The following is a 24,901-nucleotide window of genomic DNA, read 5'->3' on the forward strand; positions in this document are numbered from 1 at the left end:
AGATGCTAATGAGGTAGGATGTGATGGATTAGTACTTAAAAGTTATTAAAGACATGCTGAGGAATCTAAGACTGGACAACCTTTAGTATTGGATGTAATTTCAAAATCCATTATTTGCTTATTATGAAAAAATAGGAACCTTAAGACATGAAAATCTATAGGTTATGATATTACATGAATTAAGTTACATTGGGGCTACATAAGGTAGACTACTTAAAACTGAGTTTCATTTGGGACATTGCTGCCTCCATAAATTTCAATATACCATCTGCGTATGGTGTCATAAAAGCAGAAGCTCTGTTGTAAGGTCATAGCCATGTAGAGCTATCTGTAAACAACGGCACCTGTAGCAATACAACACGAAGGAACCAATAACAAAAAATGTAGCTGTTTCTCAAATTTATTATGATGTTATGATGTTCGGAAACAGCAGATCTTCATACACTTGGCCGGTGCTCAGTCCATTCTTCAGGCCATCCAATCTGGAGTCAAAAAGGAAAAGCCAGAAAGATGGCTGCACAATGAAGAGGATGTGGCCTCCAAAACTGATGGAATCTCCTGCAGTATCTGCAAGTGGAGATTTGATGTTGATGTTGGCTGGTATGGGGGAGTTGAACGGCGGCTCTCTATATCCTCCCACTTAATGTTCTGAAAGAATGGATGCCGCCTAATACATCCTGCGATCCCGAGGCGATACTGAGGATCTTTCATCAAAAGATGTTTCAACATGTCCCTGGCTTCTTCAGAGAGGTCTTTGCTATACTGAGGGTTTCCATATACAATGGCAAAGAACATTGCCTCCCTGCACATTGCATCCCAGCAGTTACCATGAGGGAATGGTAAAGCTCCGTGAAGCATGCGGAATAGAATCATCCCAAAGGACCACCAGTCCACGGCAACACCGTATGCTTTCTTCAGATGTATTTCCGGGGCCATGTACATAAATGTTCCACAATGTCCCGTTGTCTGTGATGTTCCAAAAATGCCTTCTGCGACAAGACCAAAATCGCAGATCTTAGCGTGGCCCTGTCCGTCAAGCATGATGTTGTCCGGCTTCAGGTCTCGATGTATAATGCCCTGAGCGTGGAGGAACTGGATGCCACAGATGATTTCAGCAGAATAAAATGCAGCTGCGGTCTCAGTGAGGCAGCCCACCCTATTCATATATGACCGGAGGCTCCCACCAGCCAAATATTCCATCACAAATAATGCGCAGGTCGGTGTTTGGAAGCTCGCATATCCGTGACACAGAAACGGGCTGTCCCGAGCTATCTCCAGGATCCTCCTCTCTTTCAGTAAAGACCGGGGATTTACGGCTTTCTTGCGGATGATTTTGACCGCTACCATGGGCTCTTTTCTAAGTACAGAAGCCAACATGACTTTTCCAAACCCTCCTTGTCCTAGCACTGAATGGAAGTTAAAGCCGCAGACTAACGTGGGGAGAGGGCTCCTTCTTGCGGTAACACTACTTTCCTCTATACTCTTGTGTGTTTCCATTGGAACCTCTCCCCTACTGCTTTCCTCCGGATGTTCCTCTGATTTTGCGTTCTCCTGCTGCCTCAGATTCTGGCTGCTGTTTTCCTTGGATTCACACCGCACTTTCTCATGTTTGGAGAGGCTGCTCTCGTCCCTTTCATTAGCACTACATTTGGCCCCCTTGCTCTCTTTCCCTCTTTCGCCCTCAGTACTCCTACTGTCCTTTTTGCTTTTGGGTACTGGGACTCTACTGGCCAAGTGCTCCTTCTTCTGATCTTTAGTCTTTTTTGCGGTGTTAGTAAAAGCTGTATTCGCTCTTTTGAAAAACGTACGCAGTTTTCTGGGGCAGCATCTCTTTACAATCCACCTTAATCCAGGGAGAAGACAACACTCCTCCGTAGTTCTTGGTACTTTCTCCATTTTAATCTCCACAATCTCTGATGTCGTTGGTAACAACACTTCAAGTCCGCTACGAATAGCTCCTTACAGTGCCGAGCGCCCAACTACACTGAGTAAACAGATGAATGTTCTCCAGCTTTACAGTGGATGTGATGTCACCGACACTTGTGATGTCACAGACACTTGTGATGTCACAATGCACTGACCACGTGAGGCCAGAATGAGGGCTCTGTGGTTCTGCTTTACTGCTTAATGGATGTAAATACTGGTGGATTTCTTTTCATTTATTGATGGGGCACTTCTGTATCTATCATATAAAATGACCAGTGACCAATGATTCTACGGTGAATTTAAATACTGCATATAAATGTTCCCATCCTGCATGGAAAACCCATACATTCTGCTGCCTCATTTCTTGCCCTATGATGGATGTGTGATGGAAAGGAGAAAGTTGCGATTTTTCCATATTTCCATATTAAAAAAACCTATTCAATAAATGTTCAAACTGTATTCATTTAGCCATTGGCTAAAGGATTAGATAGTGTTTGATAGTGTTTAATACAATGTCTTAGAGGGACATTTCAGTAAATAAACTTTTGGATATTAAGACTTTAGTACGAATGCCACAAATAATCAGCTTATAGGACAACATGAGATAAAACCCAATTTTCTTCAATGGTTAATAGCATTATTTTTTCATTTGCATTGAGAGCTCTTTTGACCACGTGTTGTAAGTTCACAGCAATCAACTCCGGACCTTTTACCTGTTCAATCGATGAGGAAATAACAAAGGAATACCCCACACCTGTCCCTGAAACAGCTTTGGAGTCCCTTGACTTTTGGTTCCTTGTATAAGAGGGGGGTACATATTAAAGATCTGTAATTCCTAAACCCTTCCACCAATTTGTATTTGAATTTCCTCAAATGAAATCTGAGAGACTTTACTTTAAGCCCATATCCATGATTACCTGTAACTTGAATTTAAAAAACTTGTGTCAGTGTTACCGGAAATAACTGTGTGTGTGTATAAGCAGTGTATGTGTGTGTGGATAAGTACTCTGTGTATGGGCAGGTGTTTCTAATGGCAGTAAATGTGTAAATAAGTGTACATCATGTATTTTTGTGGGGGGCGAGGAATAGGGGGCCCCAGTTCATTGCTTTGCCCAGAGTCTGCAGTGCTGTTAAGACGGCTCTGAGTTACCCAAGTACTTCCGATCGCGGATGCATTTCAGTTTCTGGGTGCTGTGCATGAATGCCCGCTGACAGAGCCTTTTGTTTAACTCCAGCATTTTATGGCATAACACAGAGCATTATTTAGTGTCACCACTAATTTAAGACTAAACATAACTTTTTACTTATACATATGCTAGACAATTCACTAATGCAATGTATGGGTGGAAGGTTACAACAGGTGCATGTAATATCTGCTGGGATTCCTGAATTTTAGATCGCTTGTTCCAACACAGAGGACGATTTTCCATTAGCCCACAATGGCAGTCCAGAACCAAGAAAAGGTGAGGCAAATTTAACACACAATGAAACCAAACAACCTCAAGGTACACTTTGGATTGGTACAGGGCAGGCCTGTTCACACTGAAGCTCGCAGAGTTTCATCCTAATGCAGTGAAGCCAATTACAAATCTCTGCCTCCCTTTAAATGTTCTTTTAGCTTCTAAATAAATGATAATGTTGATGTTCAAAAACCCGGGCCACCCGCCAGCACTGCTTTCCTTCTTACTACCTGTGTATTAAGTGCCCCCCAAATGGTTAACGTCTCTAGACTCTTGGCAGCGTTCCAAAATCAAATGTATATTTCATTAAGGGACTCCTCACCTTTTGTTTCTGTATGTCCAAAGCTATATAAATCTGTTTATGTGATTAAACATTCAGATAATATTACAGCATCAACCAAGGATGTCGAGTTGATTGACATGCCGCAGAATGCAATTAATGTTTTTGTCTCGGTAGAACATCACCTTTGAGAAACTTTACTGTAAACATAAGTAAGGAGGTACATAAGTATATGATCGGTACTACTAGCAACCACTATAAATTACCAAATATACTGTCAGGGAATATTCTTCTCTTCCTCCTGTCCCCAAACAAGTAAACAGATAGTTTGTACTGTCAGAGGGTCTTAGATCTTTCAGGACCCGTATATTTACCCAAAAGACTGTGTGTTAAATATGGAGTCAGACTTGGTTTTGCGGCTTGTTCCTGATTCACCGCTGTCACGACGTTATGCAATATCACTTTCATTTTTCTTTTTAAATTGCTAGAGAAAAAGTTTAGCTACTGTGAGAAAAAGCTAGATCGCTCTGCCAAGCCTGTCAGTTCCAGACACTTTGAGCCAATATGGATCTTTCTTTTTTCGACAACCCAGTAAAAGGTTTGGCACATGGCCAAGGTCTGAAACGGGGGAAAAATGCAGTCATTTAGGTCCTTTTCTCTTTTGCTGGCATACAGGTTTAACTTAATGATGATAAAGTTATATTTAAACACTTTCCTCTAATGTCATATTTTTTCTTTAATGCCCATATTTTAGCGATTGCTGTGTGGTTTAGTTATGGTTACTCATTTTATTTGACATTCTCTTGGCTGAACACTTGAGCTTCAAGAGGGACAAAATCTTAATACAGTGATATTTATAGAGGCCACTGACCTAAGCCTGACCTAAGGCAGATCTCCTCTTCCGCTTGGTTGAATTCCTCTAACTTCATATCCCAGCACTCCACATTAGTTTTGATGGAAATTAGTATATTTTTTCCCCCAACTGGCCCATTGAGTACTATTATGCACTAGTTGATCAGTCCCTCCATAAGAGCCACAGGGGCTGTCTGCCTGGATATGTTATCAAACATAATGAGCCTAGGTGAGAATAGACCACTGTATGTGTGTAGGTAAGGGAAGGCAGAAAAGAATGTGGACCAACAGAATATTTTCTATTGATTTGGGACCAGATTAAGAAAAAGATGCAGATCACTAAAAATATTTATAAAATATGCAACGTATTAGTAAAGTGGCATGTCTCATGAAATGTCACAAAATAGGAGTAAGTATCTATACATGCATGCACAGGAAGAAAGCATTCACTATCGGAACTGGATTCAGGTCTGAGCTCTGCAAAAGTATAAAAAGTAGGCTTTTACTGTTAAAGCAGATCTCACACTAACCGTATTCACGGCAGCGACCACACATATCAGAAAGAAACACCCATTAGCTGCAAACATGTAAGTATTTAGTAAGCAGACTTCACAATCACAGCACAGCGAGTGCTGTTTAAAAGTCTAAAGCCCGGGAAATCTAATAAGAACAGAGGAAAACTGTATCTGGTGAGACGTTGACATCTTAATTCAATTCAGTTAAAAAAAAAAGCCATATAAATATACTGTATGTCCAATTAAACTCAATTGGATCACTTTCTGCACATGCACACAGGAGGTCCCATTAAATCCCCCGGAACTGCTGCGCAGGTCAGTGCTGGATATACTGCAGATGCATTCAGGGGATGCTGATGACTCCCCCCATGCATTTGCTACATAAGTAACAAGTGTCCATAAACATTTTTTCTTTGGCCAGGGGGCTTGCACAAACCGGGAATGAACAAAACAAATCCCCATAAGTATTCACCAACATTGTCAAGCTAGGGTTACTGCTGTCCTATTCTTTTAAAGTGAATAGCTTATGTGGTTCTTAAACTAACATCTTAATACATTGCTAATACTTTTATTAATGTATAAATCAAAAAGTCAATTTCTACCCAGATGTCTAATTATTTAGTAACCTCTATGCTGTGCCTAGAAGGAGAGTAGGACTCTGGATAACTGGCAAACCAATTCCACAAAAGAAAAAACGGGGGCGCAACTCACCCAATAATAAAAATACATAACTCAAAATATACAAATAAAATCATTACAATATATAAAATGTAAAAAAGTGCTGAGCGTAGATCATATATAAGAGAAAATAGCAGATTCCAGGGCTCCAAGATAACAAATCTTCCAAATATTTGCAAAAAGATGCAAAAGTAGAAAAATAGAAAAGTCTGTGGAATAATGTGAATACAGCTCATATCCGAGCAAGAGAAGAGGTGAATAAAAACCTGGATACTGTATCAATCATTCATCATCTTACACGTTTTATAGGCCAATGTTTACTTCCTCAGAGAAAATAATTGTCTGTAGAGCACTGGAAGCGTCGAGATTTGTTTTTCGGGATCCCTGCAATCTGCTGCTATTTTATCTGATATATGATCTATGTTCAGCACTTTGCACATTTGTATGTAGGCATTTTATATATTGTATTGATTTTATTTGTACATTGGGAGTTATGTATTTTTTTTCTATTAAATGATTGATTTGCACTAGGAGATGCTCCTTTTTCTTTTGTTTTTAATGTTTTTAGAATGGGGGAAGTGAGGAGCGCTATTCACAGAGGAGCACCACCCTGCAGCTATATTGAAGAATCCTCGTTTTTTTCTTTTGCATAGATATATATCTATTTTATTGTATTTTTGTACTTTGGTGACTTTTCTCTTTTATTACTCACTTGTTTAGCTAAGTAGTCTCTTTACTGCTCCCTTAGCACTGGTGTTCTTTGTCTATAAACCAATTCCACACCAGTATTCCCTGAAATACCTATAGTAGCATGACCAAACGCAGAACGGCGGTCTAATGCACAACACTTACCTGTTGAAAACATTTTCTCTCCACGTGTAGTACCATTTGGGGCAGTTCCATATGTACCTTGGACACTGCCCTATGTCTGACCCAAGGCAGTGTCCCCAGCTGTCCTCTCTGTGGCCTCCGTCCTCACTACTGAACGCCAGGATGTATTATATACATATATATATATATATATATATATATATATGTGTGTGTGTGTGTTTGTGTACACACAAAAAGCCTTTTATTTCTTACAAACTGATGCAGTCTTACATAGTATAAATGGGTCAGCTGGGAAGTCTCCCTGTTAGTTGCAGCATTGAGCAGCGGCACACAGGGGTCTGATCACACTATGGCGGCATAGGCCAAGTTGGCATAGGCAAAAGTGTGCCACTGCTTTGGGGTCCTCTGAATGATCCGGTAGGCACATTAAAATAAAAAAAGTCTGTTAGCATTTTAAAAGTTGAGGGTACCTGCTCAGAAAAATCTGATTTTGGTAAGGGAAATGGGCTGAGAACATGCGTCACACTAATGATATCCAACTCAGAGGATGTGCTGGGTGTTTGTCATGCTGCCATCTATCACATGATGAATGCCAACAGGTTGATCTGATTAACACATGGCACTTGCCATATGGAATATATTATATATTTATATTAAATAAATGAGTTGACTTGTAGGCTCATTGACATTACAACTCATTATTCTTCAATTTGCAGTCAATTCTAATTTAATATAATCAAGATTCAAGATACAAAATTATAAAGCCATTCAAAGCTTGTAGTGGCTTGTAGAGAATGTAGAGATTACATGTCATCAATAAATAATCATCTCTTAAATTAAAAGAATAAACATGTTATAACCAATTATGCTCTAAAAATAAGTCGCATCACTTGTACTCGTCTAGTATGCGGCGTGATCCGTCAGTTAGTACATGTCATGGGATTTGTAACATATTTACTGCGCATATAGATGCTTTTATAGATGCTATAAAAGAACAGAAAGGGAGGTCAAATATAGTCAGCAATCACAAAGTGCAGCAAGCCATCTTGCTTTAAAATCCACGTAGGCGATTTCCTTTTACTCTACGGTGCGCAGAGCCGGCGGGAGCCCCATGCGATTCTCAGCCCGGATTGTGATGAGAGTAGGAGTAAAGTCAAAGCCTCACCAGCTATACGGTCTCTTTGTCTTTCCCATTCTGGCCCTGTCATGGCTAGAAGGGCCAGTTCATCTATTGTTTTACAACACTCGAAGGATTTAAACTTGGAGTGTCATTTATGAGGAACAATTGCAGCATCCCACACAGGGTAACCTTTAATATATAGTTTGTTCCATCTACCTGGGGCTATCTCCTCTGATTATAACTCCGGTTTCATCTGTGCGCCTGCCTGCAGGCTATTGAGCTTCTTATTGTCCTATTTAAACCAACACCCAACACACGTTTATTGCTTGGATGTTTGACTTGTTCGTCCATCCAAGCTCTCCTGGTACTTCTCTTAAGATTAATGGACTTTGATGTTTCGCCTGGATGTACCCTTTTAGGAGCATTACATTCAACCAGCCTTACGGGATCCTAGTTAAAGTCCCACTCATGCTTTAATATAAATACATTTTAAACAGAAGTTCATAAAGTTTACTTTTCACTTCTGTGAGACGTCTGGAATCTTCCAGAAAGCAGGTATTCAGTGTGGCATAAAATCACAGAATAAAAAACCTACATAATATATACAATCAAACTTAAGTTGATTATTTAATGTCTCCTAACTGACAATGATGTTCAGATTATTCTTCTTGATTTCTAGTTTAAAATAAAATATTAAGCAGGGAGTTCCCCTTTAAATTACTTATGTTAAACATAAAAATATAAAATTGGACAGCGGATAACAACCATTGGACCAGGGTGCTCTGCCCATTGTTCCTGCTGTGGTAGCGCCACCTATGGTTCTGTCTGAATAAACAGGACTAAACTCTTACTGATTTGTGAATATAGTGGAGTAAATATTCTCTTTGCTTTTTTTCATAGAGAAATAATATGTGTTACAATATTCATGACAACTGTCAAGAAACACCATGTTCCAGGCTTAAGTTGTTCCTCTGGGGGTATCTACTGCAGACTACTGTATATATAATATACGATATATATATATATATACATTTTGTCCTGCATTGCTATGCACAAATGCTGCAATGCAAAAAACAAAAAATGTACATATATTAGCACGCTTAATGTGATGTTAGCAATGGCTGGCAGAGCTGGCTGGGAATGGTTGACACGTGCTAGAGCATCTTAAAACCTATACAATGATTCCATGTTATGAACCCAAGCTTTTAAATAACCAATAAAACTTAATGCACCGTTACTAACTGAGAGCACTGAGCAAGAAAAAGGATTCAGATACACATGAAAATAAAGCAAAACCATCCATCAGAAACTGAAAACTTTGCCTACAACATACTTGAAATTCAATTTGCCATTTTATGCCTTTGTACATGAGTTGGCACCACCTGTTCTGCAACTTGGCAAAAAAGTAAGCGAGAATGTGAAAAGGACAGTGCGAATTAAGGACTCGTCAGGACTCTGTTAAAGCTTTTTCCAAATTCTCCGTTTTTCAACATGTCTTCTTGGAGGACCATAAATGGAACCAAACTCTAGACTATGCATACTTTCCACCGTTTCAAATTTTGGGACATTTGTTTTAAACAGTTTTAGAAATGCAGATAAGGAACAGGCCTATGCCAATAAGATTTGGTTATTGCATTTTATATACACAATTTAAATTATAGGCACTTTTCCTGCTGTTTCCATACATATAATTTTGATTTGTAGGGCTGTAGAACACCGATTATTTTATACCCAGCAGACTTCCTGAGCTCTTATTTGACCATGCTAGTAATTAAAAAATGTGTTACATAGTTCAGGAATATTTCCCCACGCGTGTAGACACATGTTCAGGAAGTTGCATCTCACTCATGAAACATGAAAGGCACTTGACTGATGTCTGTACAGATTCTGTTTTTACAGTAAAAGGCTCCTGATGTAAAAAAAAATGCAGCCAAACATAAGTAACATGGTTTTATTTAAAAGCTGGAATTTCTATATGTTGCCTGTGACAGAAGGGTGGTTAGCCTGAGGGTGGACCTTGTGGTTTTCCATCGCCACCATGAATCGCCCTTGTTGCCATTATGAATGCACTCAGTTCATTGTATTTATTAGTGCTTGAGGTTTTTTCCAGGACACTGAGGGATATCGCTTATGTGCTAGATTCTTCTAGATCAATAAATAGTACCACTAAAGAAGAGTTTGTCGGTAGTCAAATCATCCCCTGTGATGTGCGAGGCTTTAATGAGAGGCATTCTTTTAGGTAACACCAAGGCAGATATATACAAAGGCAGACAGAAAACCTGTTAGCTGAATGTATGCTCCTTCCCTCACTGAAGATACTCTGCAGGATACATTGTAACTGTGACATTATAACAAAACATAGTGTGCAAGAGAAAAGAAAAAGATAAGTGGGGTAGGGTGTTGAGAAGTCAAGTGATCTCCCTTCCTGTTGACAATTGTCTAGCCAAGCTTCAGCAGCTGGGCCCATGGAAGGTCCCCAAAGAGGGTTCCAGACAAATGTGTTTGGTAGTAGTTGTTTTTCAGTGGCACCTTAGTGCTCATGCAGCTATTCTTTCTCTGTGGTATTCTTTTCCTTCTCATCTTTTTTGGCTGTTCTTTCCCCTTCTGCTTGCTAATCAGCCTAGTAGCGTACAGTTGCCACACATGTGCTACCATTGGACCGCATGTGCGAACACACATATAGCACTTGATAACCTTGGGTTATTGCCCAATTACAATCTAGTTGCACCATCACTGCCCTGTTCGGAGTAATGAAAGATCTGTTGCGCAGTTACTAATTTGAAGCTCTACTGGAACGTGGGACTTCATGTCCAGTTATTTTGTGTGCAGTTACTCTTCATTGTGGGCATTTGCTGAAGCTGACATGAGCTTTCCCCACTTTGCTCAAATAACCCGAAGCTAAGTATATGGCCTTTCTTGTCTTAATAAACTGCATTTGTTCTTGAAGAGTGTTGGTGTTCTGTTATTTTTGGATCTGAACTCGTTTGCTGACAGAAGGTATATTCTGTCAGCTTACAATTGCAAGGTTATATTTTTATAAAAACAGAAACCAAAAATTACACCAAGTACTATTTACTACTGTTGTCAAAAGCAGTAGACATAACGCCTCAAGCTGGTGGCAAGCAAATCACATTCAAGGGTCTCTGCAGGAAAGTCTAATGAAGAAGGAAGATCAGGATGCCAGAGACGGGTTCCATGGAATGGAAGTTTAAAGCTTTGTTTTATTAATTATTTTAGTAAGGATTCTGCACAAACTGATTTTTGTGTGTTAACTAATTTAAATCTGTTTAGTTTAGAAAAACGTCGCCTCAGAGGGGATATGATAACGTTATATAAATATATTCGGGGCCAATACAAACCATTGTGTGGAAATTTGTTCATAAACAGGACTATGCATAGGACACGTGGTCATGCATTTAGACTGGAAGAAAGGAGATTTAGACTAAAGCAGAGGAAAGGGTTTTTTACAGTAAGGACAATAAGGATGCGGAATTCTCTGCCTGCAGAGGTAGTTTTATCAGAGTCTGTACAGACGTTTAAACTGCAACTGGATGGATACCTGGAAAAACATAATGTTCGGGGATATAATCTTTAATTATGGGGAAACAGCTTATTGATCCAAGGAAAATCTTACTGCCATTTTGGGGTCAAGAAGGAATTTTTTTCCCTGGTTAGTGCAAAATTGGAAAGAGCGAAGCCGGGGTTTTTTGCCTTCTTTTGGATCAACAGCAACAAATTAACAGATATAGGAAAGGCTGAACTTGATGGACGCATGTCTTTTTTCAGCCTATGTAACTATGTAACTATGTGTGTTCCGTAAGGTTTACATTGAAAGTCATATAATGGAGGAATACTGGAGCAAGAAGGCTATACCTTTTTATCTCTGTATTTATATAGCTATTTTCTGAATAGTATCACTAGGGCTTGTTGTTTTCTGTTCTTGATTTACTTGGAGTATCAAACACTCAAGCTGCCTTTTCCCCAAGTGCTGGTGAGGCACTATATATATATATATATATATATATATATATATATATAATGTGTATGTGTCTCCCCAGGTTGCAAAGAATCTGCCTTAGTTATAACAGGCATCATGATATCCAATTTGACTTTTTTACCCTCTTTCTTAGAGCTCATATGTTTTCACTTTGTAATAGTGATGTTTGCTGCTTCTGAACATTAGATCAAAGAACATTTGCACATATGAAGATGATGACCCACCAATGGAGATAAATATTTTTTAGGATTACACCCAGAGCAGCACTCACTAATAATAATATCTGGTTTGCACTTCAGTCTGAGATCCTGAAGAAGGAATAAAGCAATTTATCCATCAGCCCAGATAAGAGGAATGTCATCACCTTTGATTTCTGTTTTAGAGCAAGTCATACTGCAACAATTCTTTAAAAAGCCAGAGGCTCAGGAATGTTAACCTCAGAGGCCTTTTAAAGTAAACTTTTGCAAAAAAAAAGCACTGGTTTCAAGTTACAAAATCCATTCTGGCAAGTTTGTGAAAAATGTATGACTGATGTTAAGGGAGCTGTTGCGAGATAAGGAGGCATACAAATTTACAGGAACTGGCTGAGAGCCTTTTGCCTTCAGGGTAATATGATTGACTCTTTCCAGAAGTGATAACGCACTACTGACAGCCTTACACTTCCACGAGTGAAAGGAAAACCTCACTTATGGCATACGATTAAGGATATGGGAATGATTTATGGATTTAAAATCCAGCTTCTGCAGAACCTCTCACACACAGTGTTGGGAAGCACGCTATATATTCATGCTATGTGCTAGGACATGACGTCATATAGTGGTGCTGAGCACTTAAGCCGTGCAAACACACCTCCAACCTTTCAGGAACGAAGAAAGGTGAGTGAGGTGAAGAGAAAGGAGGGAGATAGGAAGTGAAATGGGAAGAAAAGTGAAATGGGAAGAGATATAATGAGGAGAGATGGAGAGAACATCATGTTCAACATTTCTTTTCTCTTATGGAAGAAAGTGGCAGCAGCACATGGGTTCCATGTATATTACGTATATGTGCAAACACCTTGCACCCAATAGAAATATAGATAGCTCTATCTGAGTACAGTCATTTTGTTCAGAACAAACTTATTTACCATGTTTAATGTGCAGTGATGGCAACTTTGAGATCTGGAACTTGGTTTAATGCAGAAAATTGGGCACTCGCGGCCAAAAACATTCGCTATCACTAACCATTTGGCCTATCTACCCAGTTGGCCCATCTTATGTGCCATTCTTTCCTAATGTAAGACTCCGACCTTAATCAGTCCACTGTCTTGTCTTCCCAGGCATGTTTAAGTTCCTTCACTCTATTAGCCCTTACCACTGACAGGCCTAAGTACCAAGGGGTATAACTGGGTGACACTGATACAGGGGTATGTCACTTGGTGATTCCTTACACAATGGGTATATGCTCGCTTTTTATACACAGCTGGAAAGAACATCCTAGGGTTGGAAGCGCCTGAGCCTGACCTGTGTTTCACCCACAGACGGCTGTTTAGATCTTCTTAGATATCATCAGTCCAGGGCAGGAACTACTCCGGCTCACGCAAGTGATTAAAAATCAACGCAATGAACCACACAGCCTAAGCTGCTATTCTTCTTACAAAATAAGACAATTGCGGGCCGAATACCATATTGGTTTGTGTTGAGACACAAAGAAGCCAAATGCTCTACAAAAACACAAACACTGCTATTTCGTCAGATCTGCATTGCCAGCGGCTATAGAAAAGAGTACTTTAGCCTCCTCTTCAGTCCTTGACCTTTTCAAGCCCTCGCATTCACTAAAATAAAAAAAATCGCCCTCAGGACTTTCACTAGGTGCTTACCCTTTCCACCTATTGAAAACTTCATCGAGAGCGATGTCTGTCTCCTTTTCAAAGGAAACAATCCGTGAGGAGTTTATATCCATCTATTACTCTGATTACACAGCTTCCTTCTGTTTAAAAATCATTTAACGGCGGGTCTGGGATCTGCGCTTGTATCGTGACTATAATAATCAAGCAGAGAGTTCTTTATATCAACTTCGGCTGTACAAAAGATAGCTCTGAGCAGACCAGTAACCAATAACACAAATAAATCTTTGTCTTTGTTATGTAACAAAACCATTCAGATTATAATTAAACACAGGGTTCACGCATAACATTTAAAAATATTAAATGGGGTGCTTTCCTTTAGGCATTTCAATAGTTAGCCTAAGCCGCATTAACCCTTGCCATTTGCCACTAGGTAGATGGAACCCAACTATGCAGAATGTGAATGATTTCAAACAGACATAAGTCAAATCACCTCTATAAATAATACTGATCCACTAATGCAAAGTTTATACAGCGATCAATGATGTAAGACAGCTCTTACCCATAGCGGTCAATCATATACTTAGACACTTTCAGTACAGAGGAGAAGTGCACAGCTCTATGTCACTGAAAGGGTTAAGTTAAAGAGCCACGCATGTCCTTAATTTAACGTACCTTTCGTAGCAGCGTTGGATCCAGATTGCTTGGTGGATGCTGAAGCTGCCTGCACCTGCTTCTGTGTTACTAGGTTCCCCTCGCTGCCAGCTCTTACAATCTTCTCTGCTAAGCTGATTTTTCTTGATCTGCTGCTAAAATCTTCTTTCCTATTTGTAGGCAGCTTAGATGTTACATTAGCTGACACGGGCCTGGCCAAACGAGATGGCTTAGACATTTTCAGTCGATGAGACGAAATATTAAAATCCAGAGGCAAGAGAGAAAAACACAAAATCCTCGTCAGTTTCTCATAGTTTCGGAGAATGCCTCTACTCGATTCAGCGCAGCAGAAATACAAGTTTAATTGGTCTGGAGCTCCAGACAGGAGGACACTTTTATCAGACCTGTGGAATGTTGGTATTCTTCTGGAACAAGCAGATGACTCCTCTGTTCTGGAGGACTCACAGTGGTTGTGAATACCAGATGCTGCTGCTGCGTTTCAGTTACTGCTCGAGAAAGCTGCTGGCATGCCGAGACTAGAAACTGTCCATTATTACAGCAGGAGCAAGAATTTCTCAATGCCCCACCTACCCAGGTAAACTTGCCCAACATAATAATACAGATGTGTACTTTTACCGAGAAAGGAATGCAGTGCAGCCCCCTGCTGCAACTACCTATTTTTTTTCACACCAAGGTACTTTCCTCTGTATTATTAAAGACGACAAATAGGTTCTTATTTGAGCTGGGAATATTTAGCAACAAAATAACAAAAGGTATATTATAGGGCTTTCTAAATTCAGGGAAAGTATAGACCAGATTGGGAAATAATGAAATCAATAAAGAAAAAGAAAATATATAGATTTAGAAAGTAGAATAAAATATTTAGGGAGAATTAATAAAGTGCAAAGTTTTCGTGTGTGGTTACTAAATTGTGTGCTGGAAACACTTTAAGACGTACAGACATATCCATTGGCCAGTCCAAATTTAATAGTTTTGCTTTAGATATATTTAGGTAATAACCGTATAAACAGCTATACATTACATTCTACGTTTAAGGTGGTTTGCAGGGCCGTCCGAGCCTTATGTTGATGTCCTGTTTTCCCATTGTACAGATCTGCAGAACGGTATAATGATGATGATGCTATGTAAATCAATGAATAATTATATGTTTTCTCTTTTTTAGCTATTCAAAATAGCTATGGCTAGTTTAAAGCAAACGATGAATCATAAAATAATGATGAAAAAGCAAAACTAAAATACAAAAATTTAAGATTCTCCAATATTTTCCTGGAAACGAATAAAACATAACAAAAACTCCAATCCTTTTAAATTGACACCCCAGTCTTTATACGCACTTTAATACATGTAATAACTTCTAGCAAATTAGGCATGAAACACAAATAGGTGACATGACCTTACATATTATATGGTAGACACACATTAAATGGTGTTAAATGTCATGATTATTATACTAAAGAAACACAACCTAGGGATAAAATACACATTTTCTGAAGAATTATTCTTTTTTTACCTCTGGCACACACCTTTGCAGACTACATTATCATTCTTTGCTGAGGGTCCATAATGAAAAGCACCAGAGACCCCGTCCCTAGGAAAGGAACATAGCTGCCGATCTGCTCAGCAAGGTGAGGGGGCCCAAAGTGCTATCACATATGGAATACTTGAACCGCTACTTGTGCCAACTTGGCCAAACACGTATCCTGTGAGTAAATGGCGTTCAAAGAATGAAAGTAATGGAGGATATTTTTTTTTATTGGGCCATAATTATTGAGCCAGACAGGTGGGAATTTAGCAGTTTACGCCACAATTTCTTTAGATTCCCTTTGATAAATATGCATTGGTTGTGGAAAACATGTACCCGTATATTTGTGGTCCCTAATTCAGTCACTGAATTCTTTCACTGGTAGAGTGTTGTTGAAATACATACAATAAACAGCATCCAACAAGTCACCACTGCACATAAAATATCTTGATAAAGTCCTGCCTCTCAGTCACACTTCTAACAACATCCCTAAAAGAAAATAATCCATCTTTGGCCATTTGAAATGTTGGGAAGCATGTGTGGCATAATCAATACGGTACTCGGCATATGAAATAAGAAAAACAAACAACATTTTAGTGCTTTAGTCTTGATTTATCAAGAAAGGTTTGGAAAACGCTACAGACAAAAGAATACTTTTTTCATCCCTGGTAATCCCGAGGAGTCTCCTTATCTTGAAAGAAGGCTTTTAGACGCTTTGATATTTGGGCTCTATAAGAGTTTTTAGAAATCACACAATTAGCTGGCACTGGGAAAGCAACTCCAGACATTGTCTAACCTTCCTCCTCTGTCATTATAGATTCCAAACTCTGGATCTTCACCACCACTGTCCAGATCCAGAACATCTGAGTTTATCAGCTGACACTGTTTTTTCTAGGAATTCATACTATTGTTGACTACAATTTTTGTATGTGTTTCAGCCCCATCATCCTATGCTTCACAACAGGCATAGACAATGAAATGTGGCCATCCCGAAATCCACCCCTTGTAGGGGTAAAATCTTACATATTGTGCAATAAAGAAAAGACCACTACTTATATAAATTTTCTGATATAGTGTTTTTATTGCAAATAAAAATGACTGTCTGTTTCCCCTCTTGGCTATAGACGTGGGATGCGTTAAAATTGGTAGCTTCTAAAGCAAATCACAATATTTATCTCTTTACTGGATGCGTACAATGGATTTATATTCTCATACATATTACATCCAATTGAAGAGAAAAACTAAATACATGTATACTTTCCTTCCGTACGCTTGCCAGCTTGGTCGCTATCCATTTTTTTTAATCATAGAGGAAGAGTAAAAACAAACAGAAACAAAATGTAAACAGAAAAATTAGCAGAACAACAGGAGCTCTTTGGGATTTACAAAAAAAAAAATGACTGTGCCATACGTCTCCATACATCTATAGCTTCAGGCAGGAAAGGAAAGAGAAATTAAACAAATAATAAAATCTCGCTTTAATAACACCGCACTTGAATACTGCAATAAAGTATTTGCTCAAAGCAAATAACAAGTAATACTCAAGTTGTAAAGATCCTTCCCAACAATTATTTCTTTAGTGATGATGCCGCGCAGCAGGGAAGTATAATAATGTTGTTATGGTACTTTATTATATGCATTTTATAGAACAGCGGGATTTGGGACTGGGACGTAACTAGAAACACGCTGATACTGTGTCACTACACTATGGAGTATGTATAAACTCCACGTGTTAAATGTGTCAGGTGGACACTTTTTTAGTAAGCGCTGGATCATTTTCTGTGTTCAAGAATCGCTGCTTCTCACATCACTGGCCCTTGTTCCCTACTGCCCTATATACCCCACTCCTCTTTTATAAAACTCCCTTCCCGTTCCCCTCTTCCATTCTCACTCCTTCCTATTTCATATGTTATAGTTGTTTCTATTGTAATTATATACCGTAGGTTCATAATATAAACTTTTCCTAATTTAATACCTCGCCCTGACCATGTAAATAAAAGTATTATGCTTTACTCTTTTGTTGTCACCTAGTCTGTATGCCGCAGGCATGTAATCAGTAATCCTTCTCTGCAGGCGGTGGGAAGAAATCACATTCCAATGCACAAAACAATTTGGGCATACAGAACAAAAAAAGGCGAGGAGGGCCCTGGTCAAAGAAGCTTACGATCTAGAAGTAGCTTGAACTGGATCCAGTCTAGGCTTGTATACTAGCATAAGAGGTAGAGATAAGAGCAAAAGACAAGCAAAGATCATGAGATGAGCAGTGGGACTGGGTAGAGAGAGAGAGAGTAAGTGGAGAAAATATGGTGAATAAGTCTGGTTGCAGCATACATGATGGAATTTAATGGGTCAGGACATTAGGAAGGAGCAAATACAAAGATTGATTTTAAGATGTATACGGCAGGTTTTGGAGTCTGAATGTAAGGGGTGAATGAGATGTCTGACACATTGGTAATTAGCATGTAGGGTAGGGATGATGGTCATACCAGTGACATTGATGGAGACTGTCAGTGGAATATTAGAACTAATGGAATTAGTTGTAATAAAGGGTAAGCAGTTCAGTTACAAATAGATTGAGTTTTAGGAATCAGGGGAATCATTTGGAAACAACAGACTAGACAATCAGTAACACCTTCAAAGAGGGAAGGAGAGAGATCGGAGGATAAAGACAGATCTGAGAGTCATCAGCATAGAGGTCATACTGGTAGGTGACAGCATTTGGTGAGAAGAGAACGGGTCCTAGAACTGAGCCTTGGGGTATACCAACTGAAAGAAGCAGACACAAAAAGTGTGATTAGAGAGGTAGGATGAAAACGAGGAAAGTAACAGTGTCACAGACACCAAGATTATAAAGCTATGAAGAAGAAGAGTGGTTCCCAGTGTCAAAAGCAGCATAAAGGTCAAGAAGGATCAGTAAAGAGAAATGAACCTTGCATTTTACAGTCAATAAATCTCTGGTAAATTTAGTCACTAAATGGTGTCCTCAGTAGAGGGTTTTTCTTTTCTTTTATTCAGTCTGTGTTTATTGTTCAGAAGAGTGTTGACAGCGGAATCCAGTTTGAAGAGGGTCAAGTTAAGAACTGTAATCAAGACAGTTAATCAGCCAGGTACACACATTCAAGAGGTTTGAGGGCGACAGGTAGTATAGAGATTGGCTGGTAGGTTGGCAGACTGATAGGGTTCCTGAAGGTCTTTTCATTGTTATCACTGTTGGGTCCAATAAAGGGTTAATAAACAGCTACATTTATAATAATTTTAAGCAAGCAAAACAGAAACAACCTTTGCAAAGTTAATGTGAATATAGTATTTCATAGCAGGGATGGACTGGTCATCTGGCTCATCAGGGCTCTTGCCGACAGTGCTGTGTGCAGCCAACGGCTGGATATATTTGGCGGCTATATCACTTCTTTCCTTATGTTTTTGTATCTTCCTTTGTTGTAGTTCTGGGAATGCAGCCTCATCAAGCAGCGATCATACTATTTCACATCAAGCACTGCTTGAGTAACATTTCCATATAGTTATTAAAGATTGTGTGATTAATTACATAACCTAGAGCGGCTTTGTTTATACTGGACTTTTTAACATTAGAAAAATATAGCGCAAACATTAAAGACATAAATATACAAAGTTTAACAGCAGGTGAGAACCATTCTACCTAAGTAGTGTGCTTATATTTTGTACCTGCCATGACACGTCACACCGCTTTTCTCCTTTTTTTGTCTTATTTTATGCGCCTTTGTGCATCTGTATTTGTTGACCAGCCATTAAATGAATATTATTCATAATACATATGCAGTATTTTCACCCAGCAGAACATATTGTCACTATTAGCAGAAATATATATATAATTGAGGTACAGGTCGGATTCTGTATATGCCTGACTGTCTTTATACATAATGGGTCACGGGGCACGCTAACCCCCCATATCCCAACTTTTCAGCCCAATCGTATCTTACTGCAAGGGAGGTGGCTAATGCTGAAATCTTATCTTATTCACCTGATTTGTTTTATATTCAAAATTTATATGTAAACAATTGTTTTTACTGAATAAAATATTATTTAAAGATGCACTAAAAAATTAAAATTCTTAAATTTTATAAACCTTATTCAATGATAAAATTATTCCCCTTCGGGTCATTTTAATTTCTTCTAATACCAGAGCTTTGTAATTAAGGATTTGTCTCGTGAACTAGGGGTATATGACCACATCACTATACATATTAAAGGGAAGATACAGAGTTGCAAGTATTTGGTGAGGGTTGCGCAATTAATGATTGGTAATTATGGAAACCCAAATAAGCTCTATATACCTGCTTTCGATGGGGACCGTTCTAGCTTTCCCCTTTATAATCCCTGGGAACATTTTCTGAAGCAGCCCTGCCAGAGAAAGTCTATAAAATAACAATAAGATAAGTTGTGAGGAAGCTTGAGGAGATGTTACAGATAAATGCCTCACAATCCCAGACATACATCGTAGCTAACTGTCAGTGCTTCCGAAAAATGTCAACCGAGAATGCTTTGGCTAGCAACGCATTCCCAAAATGTCTTTCTTTTGACATGTGAGGTCAAATACTTAAACAGATAACATCTAGTAAGAGTAACTGTAAATGTTGTTTACAACGCTATGACATTTTCACTTTGCAGAGAGCACTTTCTATTATCTAATATTGAGATTAAAATAAATACACGGGGCAGGGGAAGCATCGTGGTTGTACAGGTATGGAAGGCAATGGACAGATGAGATTTTAGTCGTAGTGCTAGTCGTAGTGATGCATTAAAGATGGTGGCCCTAAGCCTGACAAGACTCCACTAGGACCCCCACCCATAAAAAAATTAAGCCACAAATTGCTTCTTCCAATTGTGAGCACAAGAATTCTTAAGGGAGGTCTTTCTTGGTGGTTCCGTGAGAGTTTGTGCATTTTCTAGAACATACTTCTGGGGTTTCACAGTGAAGATTGCCAAGGTAAGACGTCATATGTCTCTACGTAGCTTCGGAACAAGTATGGGCTGGCCACCAACTCTTTTAAAGTGATGCCCAAGGCCAGAGCTTAGTCAAAATAGGCCTGAATATGAAGTTGTGGGAACAGGGCTTCTTTTGTGATTTCTAATCTCTCAGGTCTGGACAGAGAGGAGAATTGATACCAGTGCTAAAGGCCACATGGGATTTTTACATCTAGACACAACTCACCCACAAATGCCAGATGTGGGGAAACCACCAAATGACTATGAGAGTTCACTTACCACCATGGAACTGAGACAGCAGCCACTAACTAACTAATTTACAGCTACAGGTCACCGGCCATGTGACAGAAGCAACACCCCTCATCGTGTAAATAGATACAGTACCAAATCCCTGAATGACAGCTGTCACTCACTGTCACAGTAACATTATATACTTAACCACTAATAACTGGTTATCTTCCCATTGTTATCAAACTCTATCATCTCCTCTAGATTATAAATTTGCGTTTAGAAAACAAATCTGGTTAGAACAAATGGTTAGGATAATGTTATTAAGCTATATATTACGTTATATGGAATTATATCTCAGAGATATAAAGGGACACTCCTTCAATACATAATTATTATTATTAATTAAGCATTTCTTTTTATTTATGCTTTTGCAAGTGGCACAAAATACACAATTTAAAACAATGGATGGATGGATGAATCCAGTGAAAAGTGATACATCATTTCTCTAACCAGAAAGGATGTTAAGAGCATGCTAGAAGTTTAATTTAATGTGATTATGGAAAAGGTTCGAGAGCAGATGCGTACCTTTTTTGTCCTTCCATTTTACATACAGCAGAGTCTGCAGTATATAAGAAACATCTGGTAAAAGGGTGTCTGACTGACCCTCTGAAAGATTAAAGCCTTCTACTGTAATCCTACACAGTACTCGCTGACAGGCTACAAAATATTAAACAAGGAGTTTCTAGCATGTAATGGAACCGACTTTAAACTATTCTGCTTACTTTGTACAAGAGGTTTTATCTCCCTGTGATTCAGTGACTATCATTTCACTTTCAACTGGTAGGGATATATCATAAACGTTAGCGCACAGTACAGCCTTTATATTTTATGGGAATATTACAAGTAATAAAAAAAGATAATATATTTATGCAAGGCGCTTTATATTACAATGATCACATTAAAAATGCAATTTAAATAATTGCTTCATAACCATCATTACTTATGAGAAGGAGGTCAGAATTTCAGAGCCCAGTCAAAGCAAAGATTTTGGGTAGTGATCCCCTTAAAGGACATTCTAGTGATATAACATACCAGGGAACTTCCTAAGGTAGGCTACCTAAACTCCATATTCTAGGGGAATGGCTTTGCGAAGGCACAGACCTCCAATGTACATTAGCTCCCACTTTGGCTCCTTGCAATGCTTACCACCCCCCACCCTTTAAGGCCGACCCCTTCCTTCCCTGCTTCACGTCACTCACACCCCAACACAATGTGGACACCTGACATTTTAGGGTTATACACATTATTGTGACATACAGTAGATGCACATACCCGGAAACAATCTGAGCTCCTACAGAAAAAGGAACATGGAAAAGGCAGAGGAAAGAGGGATACATGGATATGGATTCCAAAGAGGGACTGTCACTCCTAAACAGGGGCACTTTGGAATTATGCAGTTATAGTGCTCATTCACGCATAGGACAACATATAAACTGGAGAGGCTTCATTCGTGTATCAGCTCAGTAAGGGCCACAGAGACACCCTTTGACTGTTTTCTGAACAGCATGTAAGCCTTAATAGACCAACAAGTTAAAGGATGTTTATTGATGTGTCGATCAACTTATTGAACTCCACTTTAAACATAATTTGCTCATATGCAACATACTTAAATCAATATTTTTAACAGCTTTAGGGATCAGAAGGAATACAAAGAATGACATGCCATCATCTTTGTTCGCAGCGTGATGATGCATTGAGCTAGAATTCAAGTCACAGAGAACTGGTTCCATTTTTGCCACTGTTGCTGGGTAATTCAACCCACAATTATTAATGATAAATGTCATTATAATGTCAGTACATATATAGGGGAAAAGGGCTTTATTACCTGTGTATAAACTGTGTTCTAGTGCTATAGTGTAGGGTTAGGTTAGGTAGGAAGCATAAGTGTCCTAATTATCAGGAATTGACAAGAAAGATAAGGATTTTAAGCAGGGGATATGAAACAAACTATTTTTGCTTTTAAGTAACCCAATTTTTATAGCACATTTTGGCACACATTTGAAGAATATAACCACATGTGAGACCTTCCCAGGCACCTGGAGCGCTCCCTTTTCTTGTTAAGTGGCTTTGTGAAAGCTTTGGCTAGTTGAGCATAGGGAAGGGGCTAGCTGAACATAGGCGTAGCGCAAGCTGAATATAGGGGTGGGGAGAATGTGGGCAGGGAATGGGCATGGCCAAATATCACCCTCTTGGTCCAGAGAAAGATGACATTGTTCCAGAGGCTCAGAAAAGCATGGCTTCAATTATTGCTAATTGCAAATTTTACAATTTACAACTCCAACACTTGTATTTATTATATAACTGAGCCTTTTGTTTATACCTTGCAGTGATTTACAGTTGAGTATGCCCACCCACATACGACAGATGCCCCTTCCGTAGGCACAATGGCAAAAATGTTGGTGTGAGCCCAGAAAGTACAGTAGTTTTGGCATTTGCCTTAGTGTTTCACACTACATATATCGTTGTTGGTCACCAGTTATCTAGATTGTGATGCATATGTCCTAGATTAGCTTACCATACTGGTTGTCACTGTATCAATATGGAAGGTTTTGGGCCAAGGGAATATCGCATGTTTGTTTCCTTGTTAATACAGCAGATTTCCTTTAAACTGAGCAGATGTTTCCTCTTTAAGTCTTTCTTCCCAAGACTCTGCAGTTGACTTTATATCTGTGTTTACCATCTGCCGTCATGATCAGCCTATGCCAAATATCTGTTCCATGTCCTCTTGTACCTTTGAGAATAACTGTAATTACGCCTCTTCAAATTCTGTGACCTCTTGGAAATAGTGCTATTATGTTACTATTCCAACTTGTGCTGAAGTTTTGGACACTAGATAAATATGAATGAATAACAAAAAATAATATTTAAAGGACACAGATGCCTTTGACGACCAATCTCACTGACCTTCGACACTGGAATTGCCATCTAAGCATAAGTTAAAAAGACATCTGACCCACGCGATATCATCAGCATTCTATAAAATTAATTGCAGTCCATTTTTTTTAAGAATTTAAATAATATATCCTACATAGTTGGCTGCTGTGATGTTGTTTAACATGGGCCTTAGATCTACATTACTCATTAATATAATTGGTCATAAAATTATTCTAAATTTTAAAAAAAAACTCTTCTAGTGTTTCTGACATAAAACACTTGCCTAGTGTCAGCCTATGCCAGAGTGGACAGGGCTTACCCCAAGCTGCCTTAAGTGCCCTGAGAATAGGAGAGGAAGGATTGGGACATTCTGTGGTATTCAGTATGAAGTTTCAAATGCTGCATTCGGTTATGAAGAGTTTCATTCAGCACAGAAGTTAAAAAAAAAAACCTGAACTTAGCACAACATATATTCCTTCGACTAGTATATACAACATATACAAAAGAAAAAAAAGAAGATTTGAGTGCAAATAAGGAAAATGAAAACGTATATCAAACACTCTGTTTAACAAGCTGGCAGATGGAAATATAATTCTGCCCAGTAAAAACACTTTACATGGAGATCATGTCTGAATGTTTGGTAATTCAATTTAGTTAGCGCTACCTGAAAAAAAGGCATGAAGACAATCTGAACACGAATGACGCAGAAGATATATGTTTTCGGGCCATATGGAAGAGATGATAAAATTGTATTCATTAGATCTTCCTCGCTGGAGAGATACAGAAAATATATCTGCCACTAAAAGTCATCTTTTAGACATGGCTATATGCCTCATTAAGTCTTTAGTACATTACTTCTGCTATTATTCAGAACACTGTCTGTCTCACTATTTTTTTAAATTAAACTATTTTTTAAATGAAAATAAAGCGAATGCCCATTTTCTAATAAGAGTTGTACAATATGAAGCATGTGTTTGTTATCAGCCATTATACCGTGCCTGGCGCTATTCATCAAACGCTCAAAACTCCATGTATCATACATGGCTTACAAACGCTCTCAGGAAAACCCATTAGAGGCTTTTGGTAAAATAATTTA

General features: G+C 38.8%; 1 protein-coding gene across 8 annotated transcripts in view; it reads right to left on the bottom strand.

The window, feature by feature from the left end:
• Positions 1 to 24,901, bottom strand: part of KIAA1217 (KIAA1217 ortholog) — a 305,804-nt gene that overhangs the window by 234,861 nt on the left and 46,042 nt on the right. For 3 of the 8 annotated variants that reach the window (XM_053467126.1, XM_053467128.1, XM_053467130.1), the window contains exon 1: positions 14,157 to 14,456. The exons of 1 other annotated variant lie outside the window; for it this stretch is intronic. In XM_053467126.1, coding sequence (XP_053323101.1) covers positions 14,157 to 14,373 — 217 coding nt within the window. In that variant the 5' untranslated portion in view covers positions 14,374 to 14,456. Of the gene's footprint in view, positions 1 to 14,156; positions 14,471 to 24,901 lie in introns of those variants that run through there. 4 more of the 8 variants (XM_053467139.1, XM_053467138.1, XM_053467125.1 and 1 more) reach the window with 4 other exon arrangements.

This window comes from Spea bombifrons, chromosome 5 (genome assembly GCF_027358695.1).
Source record: "Spea bombifrons isolate aSpeBom1 chromosome 5, aSpeBom1.2.pri, whole genome shotgun sequence".
NCBI lineage: Eukaryota > Metazoa > Chordata > Amphibia > Anura > Pelobatidae > Spea > Spea bombifrons.